The sequence below is a fragment of the Xylocopa sonorina genome, chromosome 1 (genome assembly GCF_050948175.1).
Source record: "Xylocopa sonorina isolate GNS202 chromosome 1, iyXylSono1_principal, whole genome shotgun sequence".
In the NCBI taxonomy this organism is placed as follows: domain Eukaryota; kingdom Metazoa; phylum Arthropoda; class Insecta; order Hymenoptera; family Apidae; genus Xylocopa; species Xylocopa sonorina.
This window is the reverse complement of record NC_135193.1, coordinates 12045195-12071426: the sequence shown is the minus strand read 5'-3', so window position 1 is coordinate 12071426 and position 26232 is coordinate 12045195. Positions and strand designations below refer to the sequence as shown.

General features: G+C 45.7%; 2 protein-coding genes across 4 annotated transcripts in view; both read left to right on the top strand.

The window, feature by feature from the left end:
• The window catches only part of LOC143423311 (mitochondrial tRNA-specific 2-thiouridylase 1), a 171935-nt gene that overhangs the window by 79599 nt on the left and 66104 nt on the right, over positions 1-26232 (top strand). The gene's annotated exons all lie outside the window — the stretch shown is intronic.
• Glurb (metabotropic glutamate receptor B) overlaps positions 1-26232 on the top strand; it is a 98849-nt gene that overhangs the window by 60028 nt on the left and 12589 nt on the right. For all 3 annotated transcript variants that reach the window (XM_076894415.1, XM_076894405.1, XM_076894424.1), the window contains exons 2-3: positions 10722-10864; positions 22572-22742. In XM_076894415.1, coding sequence (XP_076750530.1) covers positions 10722-10864; positions 22572-22742 — 314 coding nt within the window. The remainder of the gene's footprint in view (positions 1-10721; positions 10865-22571; positions 22743-26232) is intronic.

Sequence of the window (26232 nt, the reverse complement as noted above, 5' to 3'; positions counted from 1 at the left end):
CTTCAAGGTGTTCCCTCAGATGCGACGATGTGCGTAGAACCTCGTATTGGTTGATTACCGGGTGTAGAATCCGCGATGCCATGTCTGCTGCTCCCTCGGAGCGCGGCGAATGCCGCGGTGCTCAAGCCTAGCCGGCGAGCGCGCTGTGAGAAGACCAGCGCTGTGCAGTCGTATACTCTGCTGTCCTAGGATGGCCCGTGTGTAAACGACGAAATTCGTCGCGCGTTGTGGTAATTGCCGCGAGGTCCCAGTGATCCTTGCGTGGAGGTCCGGACTCCTTCGAGATCTTCGTGGGCTCGGCGTAGAGGCGTGGCCACCCTAGGAGAGGGGTTACGGTATCGGCGTGCTGCGGCGGTACCCAAGGCCCAACGATGAATACTTCATCCTCCCAGATGTTCTGGGCGAGGTTGTCGTCGCAGGTGGTATGCTCGACGAGCTGCTTCCTTGTCTTCCTGTGTCGTAGTAGGCTGCGTGTCCATATCACGTCGGGGTCACCAATTGAAGCGGCTGCGCTGCTTCGGTTTTTGCTGTGCTATAAAGATGGAGGAAGAAAGAAGGAAGGAAAAGAGAGGGGAAGAACGTTTCGTCCTGGGCCTGCTAGTGGACTCATCAGTAAGGCTACCTAGCAGGCCCTGCCTTAGACGCTGGGATATTAGGGACAGTTCGGAACTTCTATATATTGGAAACGATGGGTCATCGGGTACTTTCAGGAAAGTGTAAATGGTGCTGTCCCTCTAGTGGCGAGTGCCGCCACAATTCCCTCTCTTAATCACGAACGAGAGTCTCGAAACCGCTTGAAACGCTTGAATCCGACTCCGTCCGCTGTCCCTGCATTTTACATTCTCTGTTCTTATTTCAATTTACCACTCGACCACGTTCTGAGCGGGGGCTGAACGAGATCCGCAACGTGCACAGATGCTCGTTCTCCACGCAGTTCGCGCGATCCACCCCTTTTCGCGGCGCACCCTCCACCGCGGTATTATCGCTCGGTGGTGGAACCGTTCAGCTCCAACGAGCCGCGCAGAACCGAGGGAAGCTGCAGCTTTCAACTGCGCTGGACATAATTACGATCACGTTTCGAACAACGAGAGCCGTCGAACAAAAGTTCCACGGCGACTCTGGAGCAACGTGGGAACGTCGACAAATTAAGAGGGTGGTATAAAAAATACTACGAACCGGTGGAAAACCTTACTTGAAACTCAGCGAGAAACGGATACGTTCCCTCGTTGGAGATTTCTTGCTCTCTCTATAAATAAATGAAATCATTTACAGAAACTGGACGCGTTTTATGAAATACGTAAGAAAATCTTGGCTGAATCAGTTTTTATTTCAAGAAAAATCGCCAACGACGATATTTAATGATTCTGAAACGTTCGTCGAGCAAAATGAACGTCCGTCTGAAAGCAACTTGACATTTTTACCCCTTGAAAACGCGAGACGTCTTATAATTGCTCCTGCGGCGGTGCGTTAAGAAAACAGAGCGCAAACATCACCGCATACCGTCAACCGTGTGGATTTATCAGGGTGAAGTCTGATTCCGTATCCGGGGCTGAGGGGAGCAATAACGTCTAATGACCGGCAGAGGTGGAGGAGCCGAGCGAAACGGTCGTACACGCGTATCTATCCAAGACAGTAACAGCTCTTTGAGCGTATAATTAATTGCTGGGCGTCAGGTTTCGCGAACTCGGTGGAATCGTTAACAAGGCCCGCGTAATCGTTGTAGCCGGGGCGAGAGTTCGTTTGACGGGGCGCGCGGTCGCATTTACGCCCGCTTTCAAGTCGAAATCGGAAACGTATTCATCGCCGTGCGACTCGTGAAAGAGGCGCGAAACCAGCCTTTCTCCGCGAGGTGCTCGTTTACGAAAAAAGTCCTGCCCCTCGACGTTTCTATGGCGAAAGAGATCCGTGTAGCACCCTCGCGACGGACCTCGCCAACGCATCCTTCTCTATAGCGAAGCGTGGCCATCTTTTCACGTGTAATACGGCCGAATTTCTATGACCGCGCGCGGCACCGCGGTGAGAAGATAGTCGAAACGCGCGCGAGGGATCGCCAAGTGAATACGACTGGATGAGACACGGTTTTACGTTCGAAGATCGCGATACGAGCGAGAATTACGAGAAACATCGGACGGAGAACGAAGAACGGAGGCCAGCGAGTTCTCGAACGCGCTTTCAAAGGGGACAATCCTTGGATAGCGTCGCGCGGAGGAGGATCAGGCGGGGGCTGATTTAAGATGCATAGAATCTATTTCGATTCCCGTGGATTCTGGGAAGCCGTTTCTATCGATGGCGACGGTGCTTTGAGAAAGTATAGAGAGGAGAACAATTTAGAAAATTGTGGGGCCATAGAATAAAATGATTCTGGTCGAACGTTCCACGGAATGCGTTCTATGGCCCCTCGAATGGTCCCGAGGAGAGGGAGTATTAGAAACTTTTATAATCTGACATACGCTCGTGTACAATTTGCCTACGAGTTTTCGCAAAGTTTCTACAGTCGACTTTCGCCACGGGGAAATTGAATTTCGGCTAATTCAACGATTGTATCGCGAATAGGTAGGAGGTAATACCGAGGCTCAAAGCGTCAGTTAGTAGGCGCAGTGAAAACTAATCGAGTTAACCAGCAGCGCGGGATTAACATAATCTACTTTTCAGCTGTCTTACGTGGTAACTGCTTGGGAATCCCTTCCCCTGGGAGTAGCCGCGAAAGCTAGGAAGACATTGAAATATATAACCCGGGTACATAATATAAGGGCGGATCGTTCGAGAAACGCCTAACTTGAAATTACATTGCGCGCGTACAGCGATGAGGCGGGACGAGATGGAACGCTTTCGATTTCCATAAAAATACAGATCTCCGCCGGGGCTGACAGCTCCTTCGATTAACTTGTAGAGTTTCAGAAGGTCCTGAAAAATCCGCTGCTCTCTAAACCGAACGAAACCGATGGAAAAAGTCGTCGAGCTGCTCGCGAAATAACATGCTAATCGGATCAGCCCTCTGGCCAGAGAGTTTTAATGGCGTTACACGTTATCATCGAGGAAATGCAATTTTGCTGGACGACGCATGGCGAACCGAGTGAAAAAGGAACGAGATCTTGTCTCGTGAAATTTTAAAAGGTCGCTCGCCGTGTTCTAATAAGCCAGACATTAAGTCCCGCGCGGCGAAACAGCTGAAATTGAAATGTTTCCACTGTTGAGTCGCATTCGTCGTTTAAGCATGGAAACCCGATTTCGATGTTGTAACTGTAACAAGATCTAGTGTGCGTACGAATTAGCCGTAACGAATTTCCAGAAAACAATGTTTCGTTCTTACCTCTATCGTTAAAATGATTCTCGTACACGCTAAATTGGATGTGAAATTATTATGAGAATTAGAACGAGAATGAACTTAAGCGAAACATCTCGTTCGTACACGCGAAAGCTTTAAGAGGTCGCGTATGATGTAAAGAATTCATACGCCAGAAGAGGAACGATCCCATGCCATACCAGCGACTTTTTTTTAGTTCGCTAATGCATCGAATGTTTTAAGCACGACGCGAACTTTTATGGAGCATAGAAGTTCTTTATGGGAGCAATAAAAAAAAGTCTCGATAAACATACGCTCGGAGGGTAATTTTGTTAATGCAGATTTGTGATACGAAGGTCGCTTTCATGGTGCTACTTGGAACTGGAGGTATTTCTACCGTATCCAACCATAAACTGTCCCATTCCTCTTAATGCGATATCGGTTATTTCATTTCGAGATACACGCGAACATTCTTATTTGGATAATAAGTACATATTTAACTATTATAATACGCGCATGCCTTCGATAATTTATCATTTTACGATTAAACTACGATTGAAAATAAAATCAATGTTTGCGACACGCTCGCTTTCTACCCGATAAAGAATAGGCTAGCGATATTATCGACGATATTTATTATTATGAAAATTCATCATCGAACGGACATCGATGGCTTTCAGCGTATTTAATCAATTGATAAATGAGAAATTTTGACGCGTGTTGATACAAAACGTGTCAATGTTTGCGCAGAAACGTAGCTTAATTAATTATATTTAGTAATTGATCGGTACGTTTGAATCGATGTTTGCGCATTGAACAGCTAATTACTAAGAATGGACGTGACATCCAAGACCTGAAAACTTTCTATCCTATTATCTATTACAGCTAAAAGCATTTCGTTAAAAAATTGTTACAGGTATACGATCCTTAAATTACTGAAGCAATAATACTAACTGTACCAATTATTCTGTTTAAAGAATCAAGCGTCAGTTTCTGCCAGAATCGGAAATTAATTTTACACCGACACCAATAAAATCGAGGTGCGAGCCGAAAGGCATCGTCGAAAAATTCATCGTTCGCGCTCCCTGGTCCACGATCGATCATTTCCTCGCCATCCTCTTACCATTTACCATCCCCTTTCACCTTAACCACAATTTTTAATCCACCAGCTGCACACGCCTGCGTCATTATCTCTCGAGTTCGACTTTTAAACTTATTAGCTCCTTTGAGGGATCTGTTTCTCCCGTTCCCAACGGTGGTTCCAGCGTCGCGGCTATCTGAACGCGCCACGCTGAACGCTATAAAAGGAACGCGTATTATCGTGCTCGAAGATCCGTGAAAATAAAGTCTCCTCTTGGAACGGCGGAAACAGGACACGCGAGATTGAGCTGGCTCGAGGACGAGCCCTTCTGATCGAAACACCCGTCGATCTATCTTGCACCCTTCGCATGGAAAGCCACGCCGCTCCTATTGTCACGACCCTATACATCTATCTGGCATTTCCGTGTAAACGAAACTGGAGATAGCGTTTCTCGCGGGGGTACGTGTACACATTTTTCCAAGTCGGGCGCCGCGGGAATGCTGATTGCCTTCCTCAAGAATTTATCTCGCGTTCGAACGTATTCCTGGATCGATCGAATAAAATCGTACAGCTCGTACATTCTATTAAATCGATGGGGAATGGATTGAGTTTAGCGAAATTTCATACTTATTTCTGCGTTTTTAGCCACCCTGAACAGTTACCATTACGAAATTGGTATGCATCGCTAGCTACAGCGCAACTAATGAGGTAGTCAAGAATTTCTTAGCGAAGTGGCAGCTGCGTCCCGAAATTCCGCCAGAATTTTACGAATATCCCAACGCGAGGGTATTTCAAAATGCGCAACACGTTCAACCTCGCGCCTCGTCCACCATCCTTAACGCGCCTCTCCAGCATCGTAAAGAATATGAGAATAATCCCAGACCAACCCAAGACCTACACACCGTCAGCTCGCCTGAAATCAGTTCATACTTCGAACTTTTGCATTTGGCTCGCGCAGCTTTGGAACACCTCCCTTCTCTGCGACGTAAGATCATAAAAAATGTAGAGACAATTCGAGTCTAGCTTGGAAACACGTCGCAGCTTCCACACGCTCGCGGTCAACTGATACATCGAATTTTCCTGTGTAAAACCGGAAACTTGGGCTGCCTCGCGTCCCCGGGTTCCAAGCTACCTACTCGCAGGCTTCAGAATTTCAAACTCGCTAACGTTAAGCTCCGCGAGCGTCGGAAATCTTAAAGTTTCCGGTTCGCACGAACTTGCGCGCCTTCGATCTCAAACCCTGAAACTTCCGCTCGAACGCGGCGGAACCCGAAACCTTAGGGTGAATTCGAAAACTGAAAACGATAACTCGAAAGCGGCCTCCGGTTCAGCCAGCATCCACGTTCTGCAGAGAACAATGTTTCCTCGCGCCGGAAGCCGTCCTGCGCCCCGACACGCTCTTTCCTCAGTGTCAACAGTCCCGGAACAGGGGCGCCAACATTACGCGATGGAAAAATGTGCGCGACGGGCCAAGCGTAGCCTGCAGCCGTGCGATGTACACGCGAGATGAGAAAATGGTTGCGCATGCACCAGCTACCTCTCAGGGACGAATCGCGCGATCCTTCATCGGTGAAATGCGACTCGCTGGAAAATATCTGTGGTTTTTCCAACGTCCAAATACTGGATTAGGTTTCAACGAAAGGGAAGAAAGTCCGCGGACACGGAACCGAATGCGAACCAACCGAGATGATTCATCGCACCCACGGAAACCAACCGCCCACATGTTAAGCCTTCCGCAAATATTTGCACTCTGTCTATCTGGAGAAGCTACGGCTAGTTTCTTCTACAAATATCTACTCTTAATTCGAGTACACGCGTTCATTGAAGCGTACATGTAAGTGTATGTGGTGTAGGAAGGAAAGGGACCAAGATTTTTTCAACATTCGTAGGATCTACTCGTTGAAGGTCTTTTTAATGTGAAATTAACTTTTATGTTTTTGAACGTTTGCTATCGTTAATGAATCTCTTCGTAGCTCATTGTCCATCGAAGCACAAGACGTGAAAGGTAGAAACGGATCACGAAATAATACGAGATGCATTGGTAGTTGCAGTTACGACAGTTAATCATGAATTTAATCCTCTTAAGACTTCCATAATTCAATCCACCCTCGATTCCTCGATAATCCTAATTAATTTAACAGTCATTGCCGCGTAGACCGTGAATTTCAGTAACGAGTGTCGTTACGTCTATCTCGATTCGCTGATAACCAAAACAGTCGACTTTCCGCTGACGTAAAACGAGTACGCGACGCACGGTATCGTCGTTCGATTTTCTACCTTTATTTCGTTTCTGTTTGTTTAATCGCCACTCGCCACGGATCTTTTATACGTTATTCAGTTGTACAGGGGGGCTTTTCAAGTCCCGATCCGCGCGAGCCACGCGAAGCGTCGCTAATGCTGCTGTCTAATTAATCGAACCTGCGAATCGGCCGCACTTCGACGATATTTGTCGAATTTCACGCTTCGCGAGACGTTAACGCGGTTATAATGCATCGCGGTGAATTTTCCATCGAAACAAACGGACTCGCCAGGCGCTCGTGCGCGATTTTAATATTCAACCCGTACGCCACAAACGAATCTTACGGTGGGACGATAATCGGCCACGATCGTTGCTCTCGAAATTTCAGCGCAACTTTTAATTATTAACATCGAAGCTTCTGGATACTTCCGTCTCGACGATTTGTTCCCGGCATCGGTGGCTCGAATAGTCGGATACGATATACAACGACGGTACGATTCAACAGGTGCTACCTCTGTGTAACATGCGAAACTACGCGAAGCAACGTGCCAGGCGAACGAACGAGTCGTGGAAAATCTGCTTTTTTATTTACGAGCCACGTGAACGGCCAAGTAATTGTTGGACTGTTGCCGGATAAATGATCGATCCTTAAATCGTATTAAATCACGCGTACCTGCCCCCCCCCCCCCCCCCCACCCCTTTCTTGAGCTTTTCACTCATTGTTTCATCAACAGACACCTGTTGTAACCCATGAATTTTTATCAGATTCCAGATGATGGATCGTGTATTTACTTTCGAGAAAATGTTAAATCCGAATGGTATAATATCGCGGATACGAATTTAATTTTGCATCCATTGTTTCGAATTTCACGTATCTATTATACGAATTTCGGAACTGACGTAATACGATGAATTATATTATTATTGAACTGGCATTCATCAGTACCACTCGACATCGCTATCGCCGTGAAAGCAATTTTTTCTTTATCAGAGGGCTACGCGAACTCCGACGAGCCGATTTAATCCCAACGAATAATTCGTAATAATTTCCGTCCCGATGAGAAATTGGAAAAACGAGAGGGGGGGGGGGGACGGAAGGTCCGATTCGATGAAATTCGTCGAGACAAAAGCACCGGCGGAACTCCCTGCGGCCTCTTTTATAATAATCCATTTCACGCGTGATACCTATCCCGACGGCAAAGCGAACGAGGCGTTGTCAATTTATCCAGAAATTTGTTTCCCCGTTGGAAACTGCTCCGCCATTACCATGAACTGATTAATCGATCCGCGATAACGGGTACAGTAACGAAACAATTTGCAACGCGGTCCATAAATCGGGTTCGTTACCATATTAATTTGAAACGCGGAATCGGGACGAGTGATCGACAACGATCGAGAGGGGCGGACAGACGCTCGCGGGGCCAGTCACGTCGAATGAATGCGCTCTTATTAACCGACCGGCTGGCAGCATGAATTTTGGATGGGCTTAATTAATTAATTAATTCCCGTTGGTAACCCTGACGAGTTCACGGTTCGCGTGCCCCGCCGTTTCAATATTTCATCAACGAAGAAGATGGGGCTGGGCGGCTGTATGGACAGGTTACATATAATGCCACTGCGCCAGGGACTTTTAATTAAGCGCATCGTCTCCGGTGCATCGTCTCGAGTGACTCTTAATAAATGAGTTTGTAATTGATCCCGGCACGATCAATCACTCGCCCGATAACTCAATTCATTCGACGCCTTGTAACTTCCACCACTTTTGTTTCCCGCCCTATTTGTTGCTTCTTTTCCGTTTTTTTCATAAAAAGGGACAGCCGATTCGTCTCTGTTACTTGGTAACGAGATTGCTCGACGATCGATCGATGAGTGTATTATCACAGTTTATAGATAGGATAATCGTTGATCGAATAGGCTGGTCCTTTTTGCCAACAGCGTGGAGAGATTGTGTCGATCGAATCGCGAAGTTCGAACGAGACGCGGTATAGGTAAGACGAGGAAATACGGGGTGTACGTAACGTAGGGTTCAGGTAAGTCGTTAACAACAAATTAGAAACTTCGATGCGCTGTATTGTCGATGCTTCTCTATCGTTTAAATAGAACCGCCTTGGCGCGAGGGAACTTCGCACATTGTAGAAATACCGTGGCCAAGCAACAAATAGCAATCGAAGCGTGAATGTACGCTGGTAACGTTTATAGTTTTAGGAGTATTTGCCGACTGACTCGCGTTAAAGTTCGCTGCGAGTTATTCCGCTACTTGCTGCACGATAACAACAAGCAAACGAAACAACTAACGCAATTCAGTTGGAGTTATTTAAAATATCTTCAGAGAAAGAAAGGTACTAATTGAAACATTTGAAGCGTGTACTGTAAACATTTTAAACATTCATGAAGTACTACCCTCTGCGGTTAAACTTTCTTGGAAGAGCAAACGCCAATATAGTTCCTCTTTGAAAGCAAGAGTGTAATTAACCACTGCCCTCCCCGCTGATTTTCCGGGGAGAATTCCTGGCCTTAAGCGAAATCGCCTCGTCGGTTATTCCAGTTCTGTTGGCGATGCTTGGGATGCCGTGGAAAATTCGCGGATACGTAATGCTGATGCCAGGCGTTATTCTTCTGGCTGGTTTACGCGTACCGCGTTTTAATAATTCCCGCGGGAACAGAGAGAACTGGGGGGAGGGACCAGGAAACGGCAGGACGACTGGCGTTTAACGTACCGTGAAACAAATCGAGAACGCTTTAATCCGGCAGAGTGAAAGAATATCTAAATAATTCGCGATCGCTTTCGAGCGCGAAAGCAGTTCACACTCGTTAGAGAAAATGCATTCGTCCGGGGTGAAATATTTACGTTCGAACGATTTTTAGCTTGCGAGCCATAACGACTGTTTGCACGGGTGGATCGGCGCGAAATGTGAACGGTACTACTGTGGAGAGGCGAAAGTATCGCGAAATCGAATGAAGCCCGTCTATATTTCAGCCGAGGTTAAACGAACACGTACGGTATAGGATCACGCTCGGAAAAGTTCCGCGAAGCACAACCGAACCGTAAAATTGTAACTCGGTCTCATCCGAAATCAGGAACAGGAAGAAACCCGTCTGGAATTTCGTCACGCGGCACGGAACCACAATCACGTACCCGTTTCCGGCAACTTCGAAAAGATACACAGAACCGAAAATTAGATTCGGCCCTCGCGAACGGACAGTTCCGAAGAATAGACAACTTAATCATCATCGTGTACTTACGGGACGCGCGCTCAAACATCCGGAAACTTTAATGGCAGCCCCGGGTCCTGGCAGAGGCACACGCTGCAAATTAAAACGTTCTAAATTCAAATTTGGCAACTGAATAAGCATTCGACGTCGAGAGACGCAATAGAGGATTATCACAATCGAACGAGATAGAATAATTCTATTATCTGAGTCTATACTCCAGAGGCATTTACTACTTATGGCGTGCGCACTTCCGGAAAAAGAGAAGAGATCACGCGACGTGCGCGCTCATTCATAATTTCGAACGCAAACGCATGCGTCCACTTAAAAACCCTATATCCCGAGAACCAATCGAGGTATTGACTTGAAACGAAATGCATCCTCAAGGGGACGCTTTCCTCTATCTCGCGAGTGTCTTCTTGGTTTATTTTACGGTCAAATTTCCGGCTCGTAGAAATAAATATTGAAGGAGACCCCATTAACTTTATCTAATTACATAATACGATTCGAATATGACGGTGAGTATGCTGAAGACTGGAGAATGGAGCTGTATTTGCGTAACGTAATGGAAATGAAATTTGTCCTTTGAAATGTTTCTACGGGGAGATGTTTTTCATTATGGAATGCAAAAGTGCTCTTGCTTTTTTCTATAAACTCGCGGAACGATCGGAAAAAGTAACGCGAGTGCTTTGACAGGGAAAGTTGAATAATCGCGTGCTAAATTAAAAACTAACATTAAAAACAAGTTTCATTGCTCTACAACTCCATCGCAATAATGAACGCTTCTTCTGGCGATTATAAGAGGAGAAATACAAAAAGTGATAGAAACTTCACGTAAAGAGAGCGTAAATGTAAAGTGACGAATTTGATCGTGAAATTAATGTCAACGGGGTTTGATTTGTTTCCAGGGTCAATAAGCAACATAGACGGCGCTGAGTATCACTGCAACAAAACCGCAGTACGAAAGGTTATCAGCGGAGTCGTTGGTGCAGCAAGCTCGGTCACATCCATCCAAGTGGCAAACCTTCTTCGACTTTTCCGGATACCGCAGGTACGTGCCTCGAATAGCATATTCGGGGTGTATACTTAAAATGCTCCCTTAAATTGACCCGAATCATCCACGAATTTCGCATTCACCCCCTGGCCCCTCAGATAAAACTAATATTTTTATACGACCAAGAGGAACTCGAATATTTTACCTCGCGATCTAATTCACAAATATTGCCCACGTACCCCGCGAACAGCCGTACGATTCATTGAACGTTCGACTACCAGATGAGCTTTATCCTCTAACAAATAAAATTACAAAGTTATCTTCCTCGTTCGTTGAAATAGAAATGTTTATTTAAGCGCGGGGCGTAATTTAATCAAAAATTCCTCACGGAAATGTCTGAAATCCGCGTGAACCGGGGAGTAAAGAATATGAAGGTAGAAAGACGGTGGTTGCAATTTTTAAAGAACGCAGAAGGAGCTACCAAGAACTCGCTCAGGCTGAAATTGAACGGAAGTTGGGTGAAACCACGGCCTAAAATTGCTCTACCGTGAAATCGTTTGCCGCGATATTTTTCTGTTGTTGCTACTCGATATCGCGAGCCGCTGGAATTTTCAATTCTCCAAGAAAATAATTCTAACATCAATATCACGCCTCGAGACTTGCCGATGGCAATGATGGATCGCGGTAAACATCCGACAGTTCCGCCGCAGACGATTGCCAGCGAAAGTGTTTTTATGACTTTGAAGCTCGTCGAACAAACGCAAATGTCCGTGTATCGTTCTGGATGTTCAATAAAAGCTTATTTTCAAAAGTGTACCGCGCCAACAAGTGCCGCCGCGCAAATCGAGTGACAGGACATTATACCAGTAATAACATTGAATAAGGACATAGAAGCCCCCGCTGGGCGCAACCGATGGAAAGACAGATCGAACGGTTTTTAAACATGTCATCTATCGCGATGAAAGCTCGGGGAAATAAACGTCAATCAAGCCATACTTCAAAAGCAGTCCGTACAATTCTCTCGTCGCGAGTCTTCTAAAAGAATTGATTACTTTCGTGTCGGGAAAAGGTAAAAGTAAGCGCAAACTTTTTCCACGACAAACAACTAACACCTCGCAGCTGCTCGCTGTTCCCAACGGATAACAATGTCCCGTGTACACGCGGGTACGAGTTAACGTTATCCTTAAGCAGTGTATAACGAAGCAACGCGATGAATCCGTTGTTTGGCCACCATTCTTTCATTCTCCGACAGCCAGAGAGGATTACACGTGTAAAAGTAGACGCGAGCAATCCGTGCACCCTCAGCTGCAGGGTTCATCTTCCGCGGAGAACGAGGCGGAAGTTAATCGTACTGGAAACAGCGAACGTGTTCTTAGACGATAGAATCACGAACAAGAGTGCTCCATTCTTCCTGGGCCCGTCGGTTCCCTTCTTGCGCGAACGAACAACAAGTGAATTGGGGCGAATAGTTATTCGCGATACAGAACCGACCGAATCAAAGAACCCAGATTCGAAATGAAAATTCGCAGCGGCGTACAAAGTCGTCTCGCGCCGTTCGCACCGTCTTTCCTTTATTATTTCCTCCGTGTCCCGTCGTTCGTTGTTCTTTGCTGCGAAATCTTCTTCAAAATAAAATGCCATGACACGCCTCGCTCCCAGCCAGAAGTCTTATGCATCGAAACGGGTTTAATCCTCTGCGGAACTAGCTAACGTTTCATCCGACGAACGTTTCGCATAGTCATTGTGTCGTAGAAATTGGTTACTGGCTCAATCAATCTGAAGATTCGCCGAACCATTCGATCAAGTGGATTTTCTAGTGCCTTCGACTGGACGCGTAACCACCACCTTTCGCGGCATCATCCGTTCTCGTTAAAATCGATACTACGCTCCAGCGAGATCGACGAGAATACCAATATATTTTCGTGGTGAAACGAAAGACAAAAGTTCGTTGCGTATTACGAAAAAAATGGAGGATCCAATGTCACGATGGAGCAGAATATTTCTCTCTCGTTTGGGCTGCGCGGTGATCCATCTCGATTGGAATTACTGTACGTCTTCGAGACGGAAAGACAGGTTCGACGTGCGAAATACGTTAACGATCTGGTTCGCATTTCCCAGCCATTTATACGAGCCACCGCGAAGCCTCGTAAATTCAAAGGCTACAAAGTCGAGTTGCGAGAGAACGTATCGATTAATCGCGGGCGTAATATCCTGATGGCTCGATAAACTTTCTCGAAATCCATTCCGCGAGGAACAGCGCGTCAAAAGAAGCCCCGCGATCGAGGGCGTTAAACGCCCCTAAATTTACCTCCCGGTGTACCCGCCGTTTCTTAGCAATCGCTATCACGCGAACACTCAGGGCGGATCGTAAAATTTTAGTGGGAGCACAGATCTAATTTCACTTCAACCTCAGCGACGATGTCGTCGCTCTAAGTACCCCGCGAGTCTCTCGTCTACGAGTTAATATGCGAAAGCCAAGAAAGCTTTCCAACTTCCACTCAAACTGGCCCAAACTCTGCCAATCGATACGACTAATGAAACGGAGATAAGAATTTCAATTAAACTTCCAGGTCATCCACGCGATGGACGAAGACGCATTGTTTCGATCATTCTTTCGAACGAGTAGAATCGAAAGTGATACTTTTTTCTAGGCAATTTCACGAATCGCGGAAGGTATGGAGATCCGTGAACGGCGGTGAACAACATCCCTTTCATCAATCACCCCGGGCAAGGGAGTATCGGTGGATTTATTTGCTCTTCGTCATCCGTAGGCGTCTTCGAGTTTCGCGCACGAACAGTATTAATCAATCCGACGTGACTCGTTGGCTTACGTGACCTCCGCGTCGCGTTTATTTCGCGTTTCCACGCTGCCAGAAATGCGATTCCATTTGCGGGAAAGAAAGGGAATTATGGTTTTTGTATTAAGACAAAACAGCGACAAAGTAGAGTGCTATTCCTGCGGCAATTGTCGGGAATCTAGATCGACCTTAATGTCGCCGAGATTTGCGGCCCGGCTGCGCGCCCTCTTCTTTTTTCTGCTAATGCAATTTTCGTGCATGAAATACGATTCCCTAATGTCCCGAGCGTAAGTTACCAGACGGTAATAATTTGATAAATCGTCTCGAATAACCTGGCCCCTGTTAACTGGAAAATATTAATCGTGCTTCGAGCCCTAATAATTCATTAACGGCTACGGCCACTCAGTTTTTCCATTCGCCATCGCGTCCGTGGCGAAAGTGTTATATTATTGTGACCACGTTCAGAAATAGTTTTCTGGTTTAAAAAATTATTTCGTTAACAGGTTAACGAGGAAGCTGGAGTAATATATTATAGTCAAATATATGGAGTCTCGATAGTCAAAGAATAGACCCATAAGTTACAAATATCGCCAGCGAGAACAACGCGCGCTATAAATCTGTCTATCAGGTCTATCAGGGAGTAAAAAATGGATCGACGAAAACCCAGCTTTCTCGTTACGAGATCGTATATTTCACTTCGATTCTCTAATGACAACTCCGTGGAGTTCAGATAAGGGAAAGAATGTATCTTCTTTCCCCGTAAATTCGCGTGTCGTCCCATTAAAAATGGTACCCGGTGTGTCTTGCTACGGAAATACGAACGAGACATGCCCGTGGCCTGTAGATATCCCACGACTACGCGACTCTTCTATCTCTCCTCTTTAAACGCGTATCGAGCAGCTTCATTTTCCAGCTCGTAGTACGTAACAGCGAAATATTCCCGACGATGCTAATGAGCTAGTCGATCGTCGCGAGAAGACGCACGCATCGTCGAGCAACGAAACGTTTACACGCGCACAATTTCCCTCTTTTGATTCTGGACCGTTTTTGCATGACAAAAGCGATCGATCTTTACTCTACGATTGGCCTTTGACGAGCACGTCCCTTTAAACATTATATTCAATTGTTCTTTTGAACACGTTCTGTTGTTACGTGGTTATTTGTACCCAGAAATTGCATCATTGTTTCTGATACACATGTTCACGCAGAAATGTACTTTGAAATATTTAAAGATATTTTCAGGCATTTAGAGATATAGAATGGAGATTACTCGTAAGATAACAGCGACGAGTCTAAAGCTGTAAGCATCCAGGACGGTAAATCAAAACTCCAAAAGCGTAACAGAATATACATAAAGCTTAGTAACTTCTGGTACGAGGCTTGACACTCGACAGAATCGAGGGTTGTGAAACCTCGGAATCCTGAAGTTTTAAAGAGATTTCGCAAGGATTTGCAAAAGGGAAAGTTGGATCAGCCAGAATATAAATTCGTAGTAAAAGCTGCGCGGATTTAATTTCACCCCCGTGACTCTTGACAGTTAGACGTTCTCTCAGCCAGCGAAACAGAAGACGACGAAAATATTCCGATGCGGGTGTACGAATAAAAGATAAACTCCGTTCGTACACGTATTGTAGATTCTGTAACCCGTTTCGAGCGTCTCCTACAGGATCTTCGATTCGTAAATGGAAATGTTAACGATAAACGACAGAATAGAGGAAGGAGATCAAGTTGTGAACGAAGAAAATAGGTAAAACGAAATGGATAGCGGCGGGTTAATAAGCGTGGTCCTCAGCGGTGGCGCGATAAACTTGGCGAAATTTGTAACGCCCAAGAATTTATCGACGCAGCCACTTTCTTGCCCCGCTTCGCGTTATAGGGGAGGTCAGCAGGAAGATGACGCAAACTTCCGCCTTTGGTGGATTTAAGTTTGTTATTAAACTCGCACGTTTGACCTCGCGACGGCAGCGAACTTCCCTGCGCAAACTTGGCCTACTGTACGTGCACCAGCCAGAGACGCCGCGCGTCACGCTCTTTCGCGAACATTGTGTCTCGACGGGGAGCGTTTAAAAAGTTAGCCCATAACTTATTCCGCTCGGTTCGAATTCAACCGGTTCGTTTTAAAACGCACGGAATGCACGAAAGCAACGTGGCTAACGCGATTAAGTGGAGTATTCTTGTTTCGAACGGACGGCCGTAAAATTACGGCTCGTTAACCGTCTGTGCAGGGGTTGTCGCCAACTTCCGCGGCGCTCTAATCCACCGCAACCTTTTCCAGGCTTCGCATGAAAACAAGCTATTATTGGAAAGGTTATTTAATTCGCCTAATGGATTGTAACGTGTAACTGAACTGCTATTTAGCCCGCAATGGACACGGCGGCTAAGAGATCCCGCGGGAATTACACGTCTCTACGATCATAAACTACATTACTATGCATTTCAGAATCGGCTAATGTCGCGGTACAACCGAATACCAACCCGACATGGATAGTAAATCGTGATACCACCGAACACGATTAACCGGATAGAATGCAGAATCCGTACAAGCTGCTTTCTCGTCTGCAATTCTTCCTACTCACGATTTCAGAAATCAATTTCGTTTACCGTACTACAATTTTACCGATCAAAGAGAAACAGTGGCATAATTCAGTTTCGATCGGTTTACGTAGTACGCAGACGTGGGCCCTGCGATAGTTCCAGCGTACGTCGGCTCTCTCCAAACACACGGTTAGCCCAACACCGCAGTGCAAGTAGTCCGACGTATCGACAACTCGAAAGCCACCAGGCAAATATACACATCAACATCAACGGAGTGCTAATCTACTAACTATAATCCGTTGTTTGTTCTACCTGCGGCGGTGTATTGCTTTTCCCGACGGAGTCGATGTTGAAGCTAATTATTATAATCCGCGGGGCGGGATAAATATCGAGATGAAAGGTTCGATCTGCAGGAGGCTGCGTCGTGACAAACTGAATCCATCCGCCTGTCACGGGTGCAGTGATTTCGAGCGTCAGCTACGCTCTCGTCTGACTTACGAGGAGTCGTTCCACTTAAACGTTTCGCCAACTGCAGCTACAAATTTCACGATTCTTCCGAAAGCTGTACGTTGTCGTTTTATGCGAGCCATTAAAGTTGCGGCAGTTCCCATTCATCGGATAACAGAGCGCGGCAGTCAGAAACGACTATTCATCGATGGATCCCCGGTGCGTCGTTCGCCGCGGCAGTTCAGCCTGGCGGATGAATGTAACCCCATAAACCAGTACACCTGTAAAAGACATCGCGCGGACGCATCAGTCAAAGTCCCTCTGCTCTATATCGTAAGCACGCAGACCGGCCCATCGACCGGTTATTTGCAGCGAGCTCTCGAGACGCGATAACATGCAGTCTGCGTATACCGGCCAGCCTCATCAAGCCAGCAATTCATCCTACGATAATAGCATTTCACAGCCATTGTGCTCTCTCCCTCTATCGATCCGTTGAATTGCGTCAAGTCTCGCGACCAAAGCGTCCGTCCGATTAAGTCGAGTTACTTGAACGAACCCAGCGCTGAAAGTAAACATCGTGTCAGACCGCCTTGCGCTTGCGAATCTGGTTCGCCTCGAGTTGTTTACCTCGATCTGGAACAGGAAAAGACACGCGTGTTCCTTATGTAGTAATTAGGGAACATTCGCTTCTGAAAAATGTTTCTGAACGGAGCTTCTCGCATTCTGTCCCGAACGAACACAACAATTGAACCAGAAAGAAATTTCTGTACTCTCTGACGGACTGTAATAGCATTAAACTGAAGTGGATTTTAATTTCAACTTTACTCGCGAACGTCAATCTCTGTACATACGTTACAAAACACTTAGCAAGGCATTCTGAGTTGCTGGAACCTTGTGAGTCATCGCTGCTACTTCCGGATTCCCTGTCTGTAGCTCTAATTTTCCATTTCTCACACACGACATTACATCACTATCGTCATCGCTGTTTACACTTGCTCTACCACCAATTTCATCATGGAGAGTACATATATAGATAAATTCACACTCGCGTTAAAACTTTGAAACGAGTGTACTAACGCTAGATACGCATAACGCCAGGACTAAAGTCGTAGAGGAATTTTATCTTAATCCTCATTCGACGTCACAATGTCACTTTCCAATAGAAAACGTAAACAGTCGAGGGAATCTATTCCCGAACCAATACTTCGCTTCGAAATTCAGGATAAACAAAGTAGCCACGCGAAACATGGTGGCGAGTGAGAGTCTCCGTTCGAGCGCAAAAATATAACCCAGTTAACGATTACCAAACGCATCGCATCATCGAGTAAATCAACACTATCTTGAACAATAACGCGCTGTCGAAATTCCAATTGTTGTATTAAGCAAACAATGCGTTGCAAAGTAATCCCAGTTACTTTACACACGAACGAAACTAGTAATTAATAATCGACAATTGCCGCAGGACGAACTCAAACTCTGTGGAGAACTATCGCGGCTAATTAAGAAACTGCATCGCGGAAAGCTCCGTTAAGGAAGCGTTCTCCTGCAAAAATGGTATCGAATCGCTGCAAACGACGCGGAAGGGCGAGGGAAAAAAAAAAGAAAGTTGTGTAGTACAGGGAAGAAAAATAACAGCGAAGTTGTTTTAAAACCAATTAGAACAGGCGGGCAGGTTATTTCTTAGCTGATAGTTTATAAAGATAAAAGCATCGAAGTGACAGGGGAACAGAGAGGCCGTTAAGGAGTGTTAAGAGAAAAACGGGAGAACGTTAAGGGAGCACGGGGTCTGGTAAAACCTTAGATTAGATGGCACCGAAAGTGGTTATACTTCGTTACACGGAAGTTTACAGTTTACCAGGGAAGTTTTAAATCGAGGATGAAAAGTTGAGCGGCAATTATCTCTCGAGCTAGACTGTTTGGAAAACGTGGAGATACCGAGGGATCGCAGTATTTTAATAGCCGCGTCATTAAATGGGATCGGTGTCGAAACCCTCGTCTTCTCCGGTTCGACTGACGAGCGCCAGTATTAAATTATAAATTAATTTCAATTGGAAATTATAAATTCTATCAACAGAAAGAGATTCAGTTTCATTAAATATCGCATTGATTCAACTTTTCCTTGAATATTAATTAGAACACGTCAAAAACAATGTCCGGTGAAATAATATTTTTCATTGAAAAAAGGATCGCAGGAAACGAGAAATTGTTAATACTCGATACTATCGTGTTGACACGATAGAAAACAATAAATAGAGAGGGAAATGTGGGATTATACTAAATGAAAAATATATTAAAACGTTTCATTTCCGTCGCACGGTGATTGTTCATTTTCAGTATGAAAATATCGATACGCAGGTGAAACCTTTCTGCTTTACCTGTTTCTCAACGAAAGGGTTAACGGACGAGGGGTCGTAGAAACAGAGAAATACAGAAATTACGTTCGTTTCATTCTCCGTTTAAGAAGGCGATTCAAATTTACGATATTGCTCGCTTTGTTCTCCTTGGATGGGAACGATTTCAAGCGGCTGCTTCCGACTCTATAAACGGTTTTTAAATTGTTTAATTGAAACGAACTTTCCTACGTCGATCCTCGTGCATTAACATTTTAGCACATCTCGAAGCAGGTCCGAGAATACTTGTTGTAAGTTAGTTATGGTGTTCTCCGAGCGGCTACGATTAAACTGTATTCAGTGGCTAATGAAGAAGGGAAAAAAGGCGAGGTTCGAGCGCGGAACGATGGGAATGGAACGTTCCCGCGCATAGTTTCTAAGAAGCACTCAAAGGGAATTGGCCCGACGCGAGCATCGAATATCTTCACTTCCCGAAACTTCGAGCCGAATGTTGTGGCATTTATATCAAAGTTTCCACGCACGTAGTTCATTACGACCCTCCTATTATTCCACTCGTGTCCCAATCTTCATCGATAGAACTTTCATTAGATCTAGAGATCCTCGAGAAACCTTCTGGCAGAACTCGAATCGATTCTGTTCGCGAATACGGATGACCACGATTGATAATCCGTGGCCACGTTGCAACGGCCTTTGAATTCGTCTCGCGAACAGATTTCTCTCTGCGAACGATGAAAAGAAAAAAATGATTAAACAGACAACGATTTCATAATTCTGCGGGCTATAAAATCGCGGTTCGAAGAAAGTTTCGCTATACGAGATTGTAGCCAGCGAAAACGGGCGAATTAGTAGCGGCGAAAGAGCAAACCAATAACCAGGCCGCAGACTGGCAATACGAATTGCAATTACACAACTGAGCCAACAACTGACAAACACCCGCGGCACGATTGGCCTATCAATGAGTTTATTGGATACTTGTGGATTATATGAACGGGTTTCAGGGATTTCACGCCTATGACGGGAACAATGAACTTCGACGGATCGGATATCGTGTAATTTCGATGGTGCACAATCACCGCAAAGAGCTGCTGTAATATGTACTTAATTTGCGAACGTATTATCGTCACTCGTGAATTCGAAATAGGAGAGGTAATGCGCGTAAAATCATACGAATCGCGAGATTTGTGAATTCGCGAATCATATTCGCTCCGCAGAATTACCGGGGAATTGTGGGATGCTTTTGTTTCGATGCACGAGGCGGACTCGAAAACGATCGGTTGCGATCGGTCGTTCGTTTATTTCGCTTTTATCGAGCTCTCTGTGGGACGGGGCCTGCAATTTTGCGCGGTTTGAGCGCAGCCGGTACGTTTCTATTAACGATAACGTCGTTTAACCACTTCACAAAGGGATTCGCAATTCCCCCGGCGACCTCGAGGCGAGACTGTCGGTAAAAATGGAGAAATGTCAGGACGCGAAGACAACAAAATTCATTCGGACAACGAATTGCAGAATAATGAAACCCAAGCGTCAAACATTTTTCCTGACCGTTCTCCAAAATGGTGGATGCACTGTTGCGGTACGATTAAATCGATACACTCGAACGAGCGTTGAAATGGTAAATTTATTTCCCCATGGTCCTCCGCGGGGACTTTCCGCCCCGCCATTAAAGATTTTATGGTTAATCAACTTCATCGACGAGCGGATCGTTCCATTAGAACCTTTCTCCTTTCAACTTTGCTTCGACTTTCGCAAGCCCCGCTAAGAAGACGCGCACGAGAAGCTTGGAGGAGCTGAGAAGAAAATGGAACGCGGAAACACTGACGAGAAATCCACGCAAAAAGGATACCAAAGACCATAGGGAAAATAGGAGACATTGGAGAATGTCAAAATAATCCAGAAAAATCGATCCCAAGGGCCAGAATGAATGGATTAAAGAGGCGAACGAAGGCGGTACCGCATAGTTTATTAAAACAATCGGGGATACGTTTGAATTTTTTACAAGATTAGTCTCTCGCAGAAGAAAGCATTGGAATCCACAACATTGGTTTGCCAACCGCGAGGCTCGAATAACACCGGTGCGAGTAACCGGTGACACGTTTCAGAAGGAAGTTGCGTCTGAGAGGAGTTGATAAATATATTCCAGCCGTCCTATATGGATTCACCAGATGGTAAAACGCGAAGCAGCCTCGTACGATACGGCGTGCAGTGTCCCGAGGAGAAGTCGAGCTGCTTCTAGCACGGCGCGAGATAACGCCGGCTCGTTTCTCGCTACATAAACTCATCATCCATGGCCAGAGACCGTGGACCGACCGCAGCTGCACACCGACGAACGAAAATCCTTCGTCTTTCACGGCTGGAGCCTCGCTCGAGCGCGTTTCTTCGTTACTGCTCGCGAGAAACGTCGGTGGCCCATCGGAAGCCGTTCAACCGAGATAAACCGTCATGCGATGGAAACCGTTCGGGGCGAGTTAAAAAATGGAGCCCTGTCAATCGTTCGACGCCATGGGAACCACGATAAAGTGCGAGGAAGGAAAGTCGAAGATCGTTAATAGAAATCGTGTACGCTCGTTCCGTTTGTGCTTTGTGGAAATGGAAAAAAACGGGTGCGAACTGAAGTGTGGGGCACACTTTTCATTAGAATCTATCTGCATCTAATTAAATGCGATTGTAGGACAAATGGTATTGATTTTAAAGGTGCGTATAAGTAGCTTTATTGCGCGGATAGGGAAGCGACGAGCGATAAGAGTCCATGGTAATTGAAAATTCGTGATAACAGCTCCGTTTCGCTTTTAATCGTAATAATTTCCAGCCAGATATTTCGAGGATAGCTTCGCATACCTTCTCGGAATTCTAAACGAAAATCTCTGTTACCGTCGCGGAATCTCGAGCGGAGTTTCGTGGAGTTTTTGTTTGCCTTTCGCGTCGGGATCGCTGGTTAAAATTATCGGGGCAACGGGACAAGGAACGAACGCGTCCTCTAAGTAATTTCAACGGGTGCTGTTTTACGAGCAGATTAAATTCATTGAGAATTATAGTGATGACGGTGTTAGCGTTCACTGTAACGTGGAAATGGCCGACGTAATGCGTACAAATTCACGGGCAAAGGGAGAATCCGTGTACATTACGTTTGCAAATTACTTAGCGACGTAAGGAAGTCGCAGGGCCCCCATTTACAATAATTTACGGGGTAAAAAAAAAATGGTGCCGGCGTACGTTCTCGTTGTCGCAAATTATAATTTGTAATTTTCAAAAAGCGAAACGTTAGTTTCGCGTTGCGAAAGTTAGGCGGATCGCAGGTTGAATTACCGACGCTTCCAATTAGTTACGGCTGAGCATTCGTTTTAAGCAAATGAGACAGAAACTAATTCTATTTGAGCTATGTTAAGCGAATTTCCAGAGCGACGTCTGCGCATAACTCATGCCCTCCCGCGTACTTCTACGTCCTTGTGTCTCCGGTCCAAAGCAAATTACCAAGAATATGAAAATTATTTAAAAGATCAAATTACCGAAAGCTCGCTTTCCTTCCCATATCTCGGTTCTCTCGTTATACTTAACAAATTTATTTAATATTTATCTTAAATGATTTATCAAGCAATGTCGAAGATGAAAGGATAGTAACATCCGGTCTATTTTCAGGTCTCCTTCTTCTCGACCAGTCCAGAGCTGTCCAATAAGCAACGCTTCGAATATTTCACGCGCACTATACCGAGCGATCATTATCAAGTGAAAGCAATGGTGGATATCGTGCTGACAATGGGATGGAGCTACGTGTCTATCATATACGAGGAAAGCAATTACGGGATAAAGGTGAGTTACGTATTCCGCGAGAAAATTCGAAGCTCGACGCTGCTTTAAATAATAAAACGATTCGACAAACGCGACTAATAATTTATATTTTAGAAACGGTAGGACATTCGTCACTCTCGATGCACGTGTACACATTCGTTTATACAAAAGGCTGCAGCCGTACATAAAATGATAAAAATAACAAAAAAAAGAACAAAAAAATGGTGAAAAATGGCTATAAAATATTCTTCGTACCGTACGCCGGGGCAAATAATTTAAAGCAGCGCGAAGCGAGCAACTGAATTTATATGAGAATACGTCTATTTATTTTTATTCCCAAACTCCGTGCCATTCGCAGTGTTTATTCCGCTTTCAACCGTTTACCAACTGCTGCAATTGTTTCGTCGGCACGGTGCGCGAATCACGACGCGGAGATAATTATTGAAATTTATACGCGATCGGTACGGAGAACAGTGACAAATTAACAGGGGGGTAGGCGACGTCAACGAGGAAAGGGAAAACCGGCGAGATGCCGTGAAAAACGCGATCTCGTTCGCGTGAAATTCGAAACGGGCAGCTGATCGATTCGACCGCACAGAGGCTCTGAAACAATGCAGTTAGCCGGCAATACGATCACCGTTGCAACTATCCATTCCGGAAAATTCAACCACCACAGGATAGGACAGATTTCATCGAAACCGTTGTAATATCCCCCTGTTAAATAAATCTGCCCCGGGTCTGATAAATACAACACGCTGAATTAATTAATTAATCAAACAATTACTTCGCGGTGACAATCTCCCGTAAACCGTTTCAGTTGACACGCGCGCCATATCGATTTTGTTCATTTTTCCTATCGCGAACAAAAATCGAGGAATAACTTCTACCCTCGGTCCATCGTTTCTCTCGCTGGCTCTGTCCTCTTCGTTTTTCACGATGAAAAAGGAAAACAAAAAAAAAAAAAAACAAGGGTGGAAGCTTGTACAAAAAAGCGGCGAAGGTTTTCGGCAACATTGGACTGGTCGCATTAATTTACATTAAAATAAAGGGGACCGTATCCCAGGTTCCGTTCGAGTTGACAAGGTGACAGCCGCGCGCGGCCACAATTCACCGAATATTTCGCGGCGCACTGCGATGTCTCTCATTCGCCTGGCACCTACGTAATCAAATAACTCTCTGGAAGGTGCGCGAGCCGCCAGGTTCTTTCTCTTCTCGGCAGCACGTTTTCGGGTCCGACAGGGCGCACCAGCACCGGGTTTCCCGACGCGTCCGTTTCCAGCCACCCCGCCAGCTTGAACCCCCGTCCCAGCACCCGGCCGGATTCACACCGCGCTTCCTGTCTGTTCTCTAACTACTGCCGCCGTCCCCGGCGCTATGCTAATCGGGCGTAATTAAAACCACAGCGAAACGCCCGACGGTGTTGAGTTATTTTCCGAAATTATTCCTGCCCCCCACTGTGGCGAGCCGCGTGCAACAGAAATTAACCGGAACATCGTCGGCCAAGACTTTTCTGTTAATTTAGAACCGCGCGCGACGACGATCCGATTTACCACCGTACGAAATTGCTGCGGCTACAACGTTTCACCGTAGCTTGTTACTTCGCTTAAGTTACGCGCGTCCTCGTGTCAATTATCGTGCGTGTAAAGAACAATTCGATCCCGTGATCAGGCCTTCTCTGCCGTTATGAAAGGGTAAACGGGGGATCGCGTTTGATACACGTGCGGATAATATCGCGAATTAATTCATCAAACCGGGGAAAACAATGAGAGGAAGTGTGTTGCGTGCGAAATCTTGAACGACCGCCGGTTAATAATTAATACGACCGCTAAGCATGAAAGGAATATCACGCGTACGTAGAAATTAACAGACGCGCGCGCGGGGTAAACGATGAACGCGAGCTAACAAACAATCGGGCATTACGTATCGCTTTACATTAACAACCGAAACGTGTTCCAATTTCGGTATTGATCAATTTGCTCGATATCAAATTCTCTATGCGACATTAATTACTAGCCACAATAATTTCCGGCGGGAAAAAATAGAGGAGGAAAAAGCCACGGACAGGCGTTCCATCAGCGGTGGTAAAAATACATAAAAATACACGGAACACTGGTGTTCTAATGCATGTGATAGTGCGAGATCGCTATCGAGCTAAATATCTGCCGCTATCGGTAAAAAAGCATCGGACAATAATGCCGCAAACAGTGCCAACTTACCTTGAACGAAAAGGAACAATTTCTACTCTGTGACGATCATTAAAGGGACGGAAATGTGGGACGTTAACTTTCCATCGCGACTTTCTTTACACGAGGACCTTCGAAAGGCTAGAATTATCCCGACCATTCGGTTAAGCATTTCGGGTTTGCTTTTAAATCGAGCGAACGTTGGAAAATACCGTCGCGGTCGCTGAATGGACGAGCGCAATTAGAATGCTAGCGAGCAGCCGCGGTTTCATCGCGACCTGTTAAATACTTCATCGTGGGCGCAGGTTGTATCGCGTGCAGTCAGTCAGTCTCGCAACATTTTGCATCGGCCCGATAGGGAGAAAAACGAGGAAAGGCGGTAGGAGCAGGACGGAGAAAATGGGCACACATCTAATTAGGTTCTTCTCGAAATACACGGTAACATAACAACCGACCTTGCGTGGCCCACATTACCGTCACGCCAGCCACGGGACGGACGCAATTTTGTGCGCATGCAAGATTCTTTGGAATAGATGATAACTTTGCGGCACTTTCTACCATCGGCGTAAACCTAATCGCTATAACATCGATCGGGGTTCGTCGCTGAGTTACACCCAACGAGGCGATACCATTTTTATAAATAATCAGATTCAATTCACAGCCGGCTGATCTTCCGTCTCTCGAGAAACTATCGGGTCGTATAAAGTGTGATAAGGAAAAGTCGTCTCTTCCTTGACAATAGAATAAAGTTAAAGTACACAAGGATCTAGATTCTAATACATATTCAACGAGCTTATATCGTAGTCACAACCCTGCTTCCACCCCACGTTCACCTTTATCCACCTTTATCTTTCGTTTCCTTCTGCGCGAGATCTTTGAGACGAGGTCAACACCTTCAACCTCGCGATATCGTTGTAAGAATAAAATGTCTTCTGGTATTCGCCAGCACTGGATACATCTAGGCTAATGTTACAACAAATGACGCAATGCTTTGATCATCGACGTTCAAAGATAAAAGATTTTACATCCGAAAAGTGCAACGTTCAAAAACCCGAGGCTCTCGAATTTGAAAGCTGAAAATTAAAAGCATCCGGCTCGATACACTCAAGGCTGAAACGCTTCGACCTTAACCAAGAAAAGCCGCCCGGAAGGTTTCGAGATCAACGAGCTTTCGCTTGAGAGCGTCGCGGCTTAAAAAGTTCGGAGCCTGTAACCTTGAAGTCGACGAGGCTCCCGGGTTTAAGACCTTCGCCCCGAAATCTCGATACTGTCATCGAGTGCCGGCCTGTTGGGAAAAAGATTAACGACCGCGGCTCCGTTCTAATTAC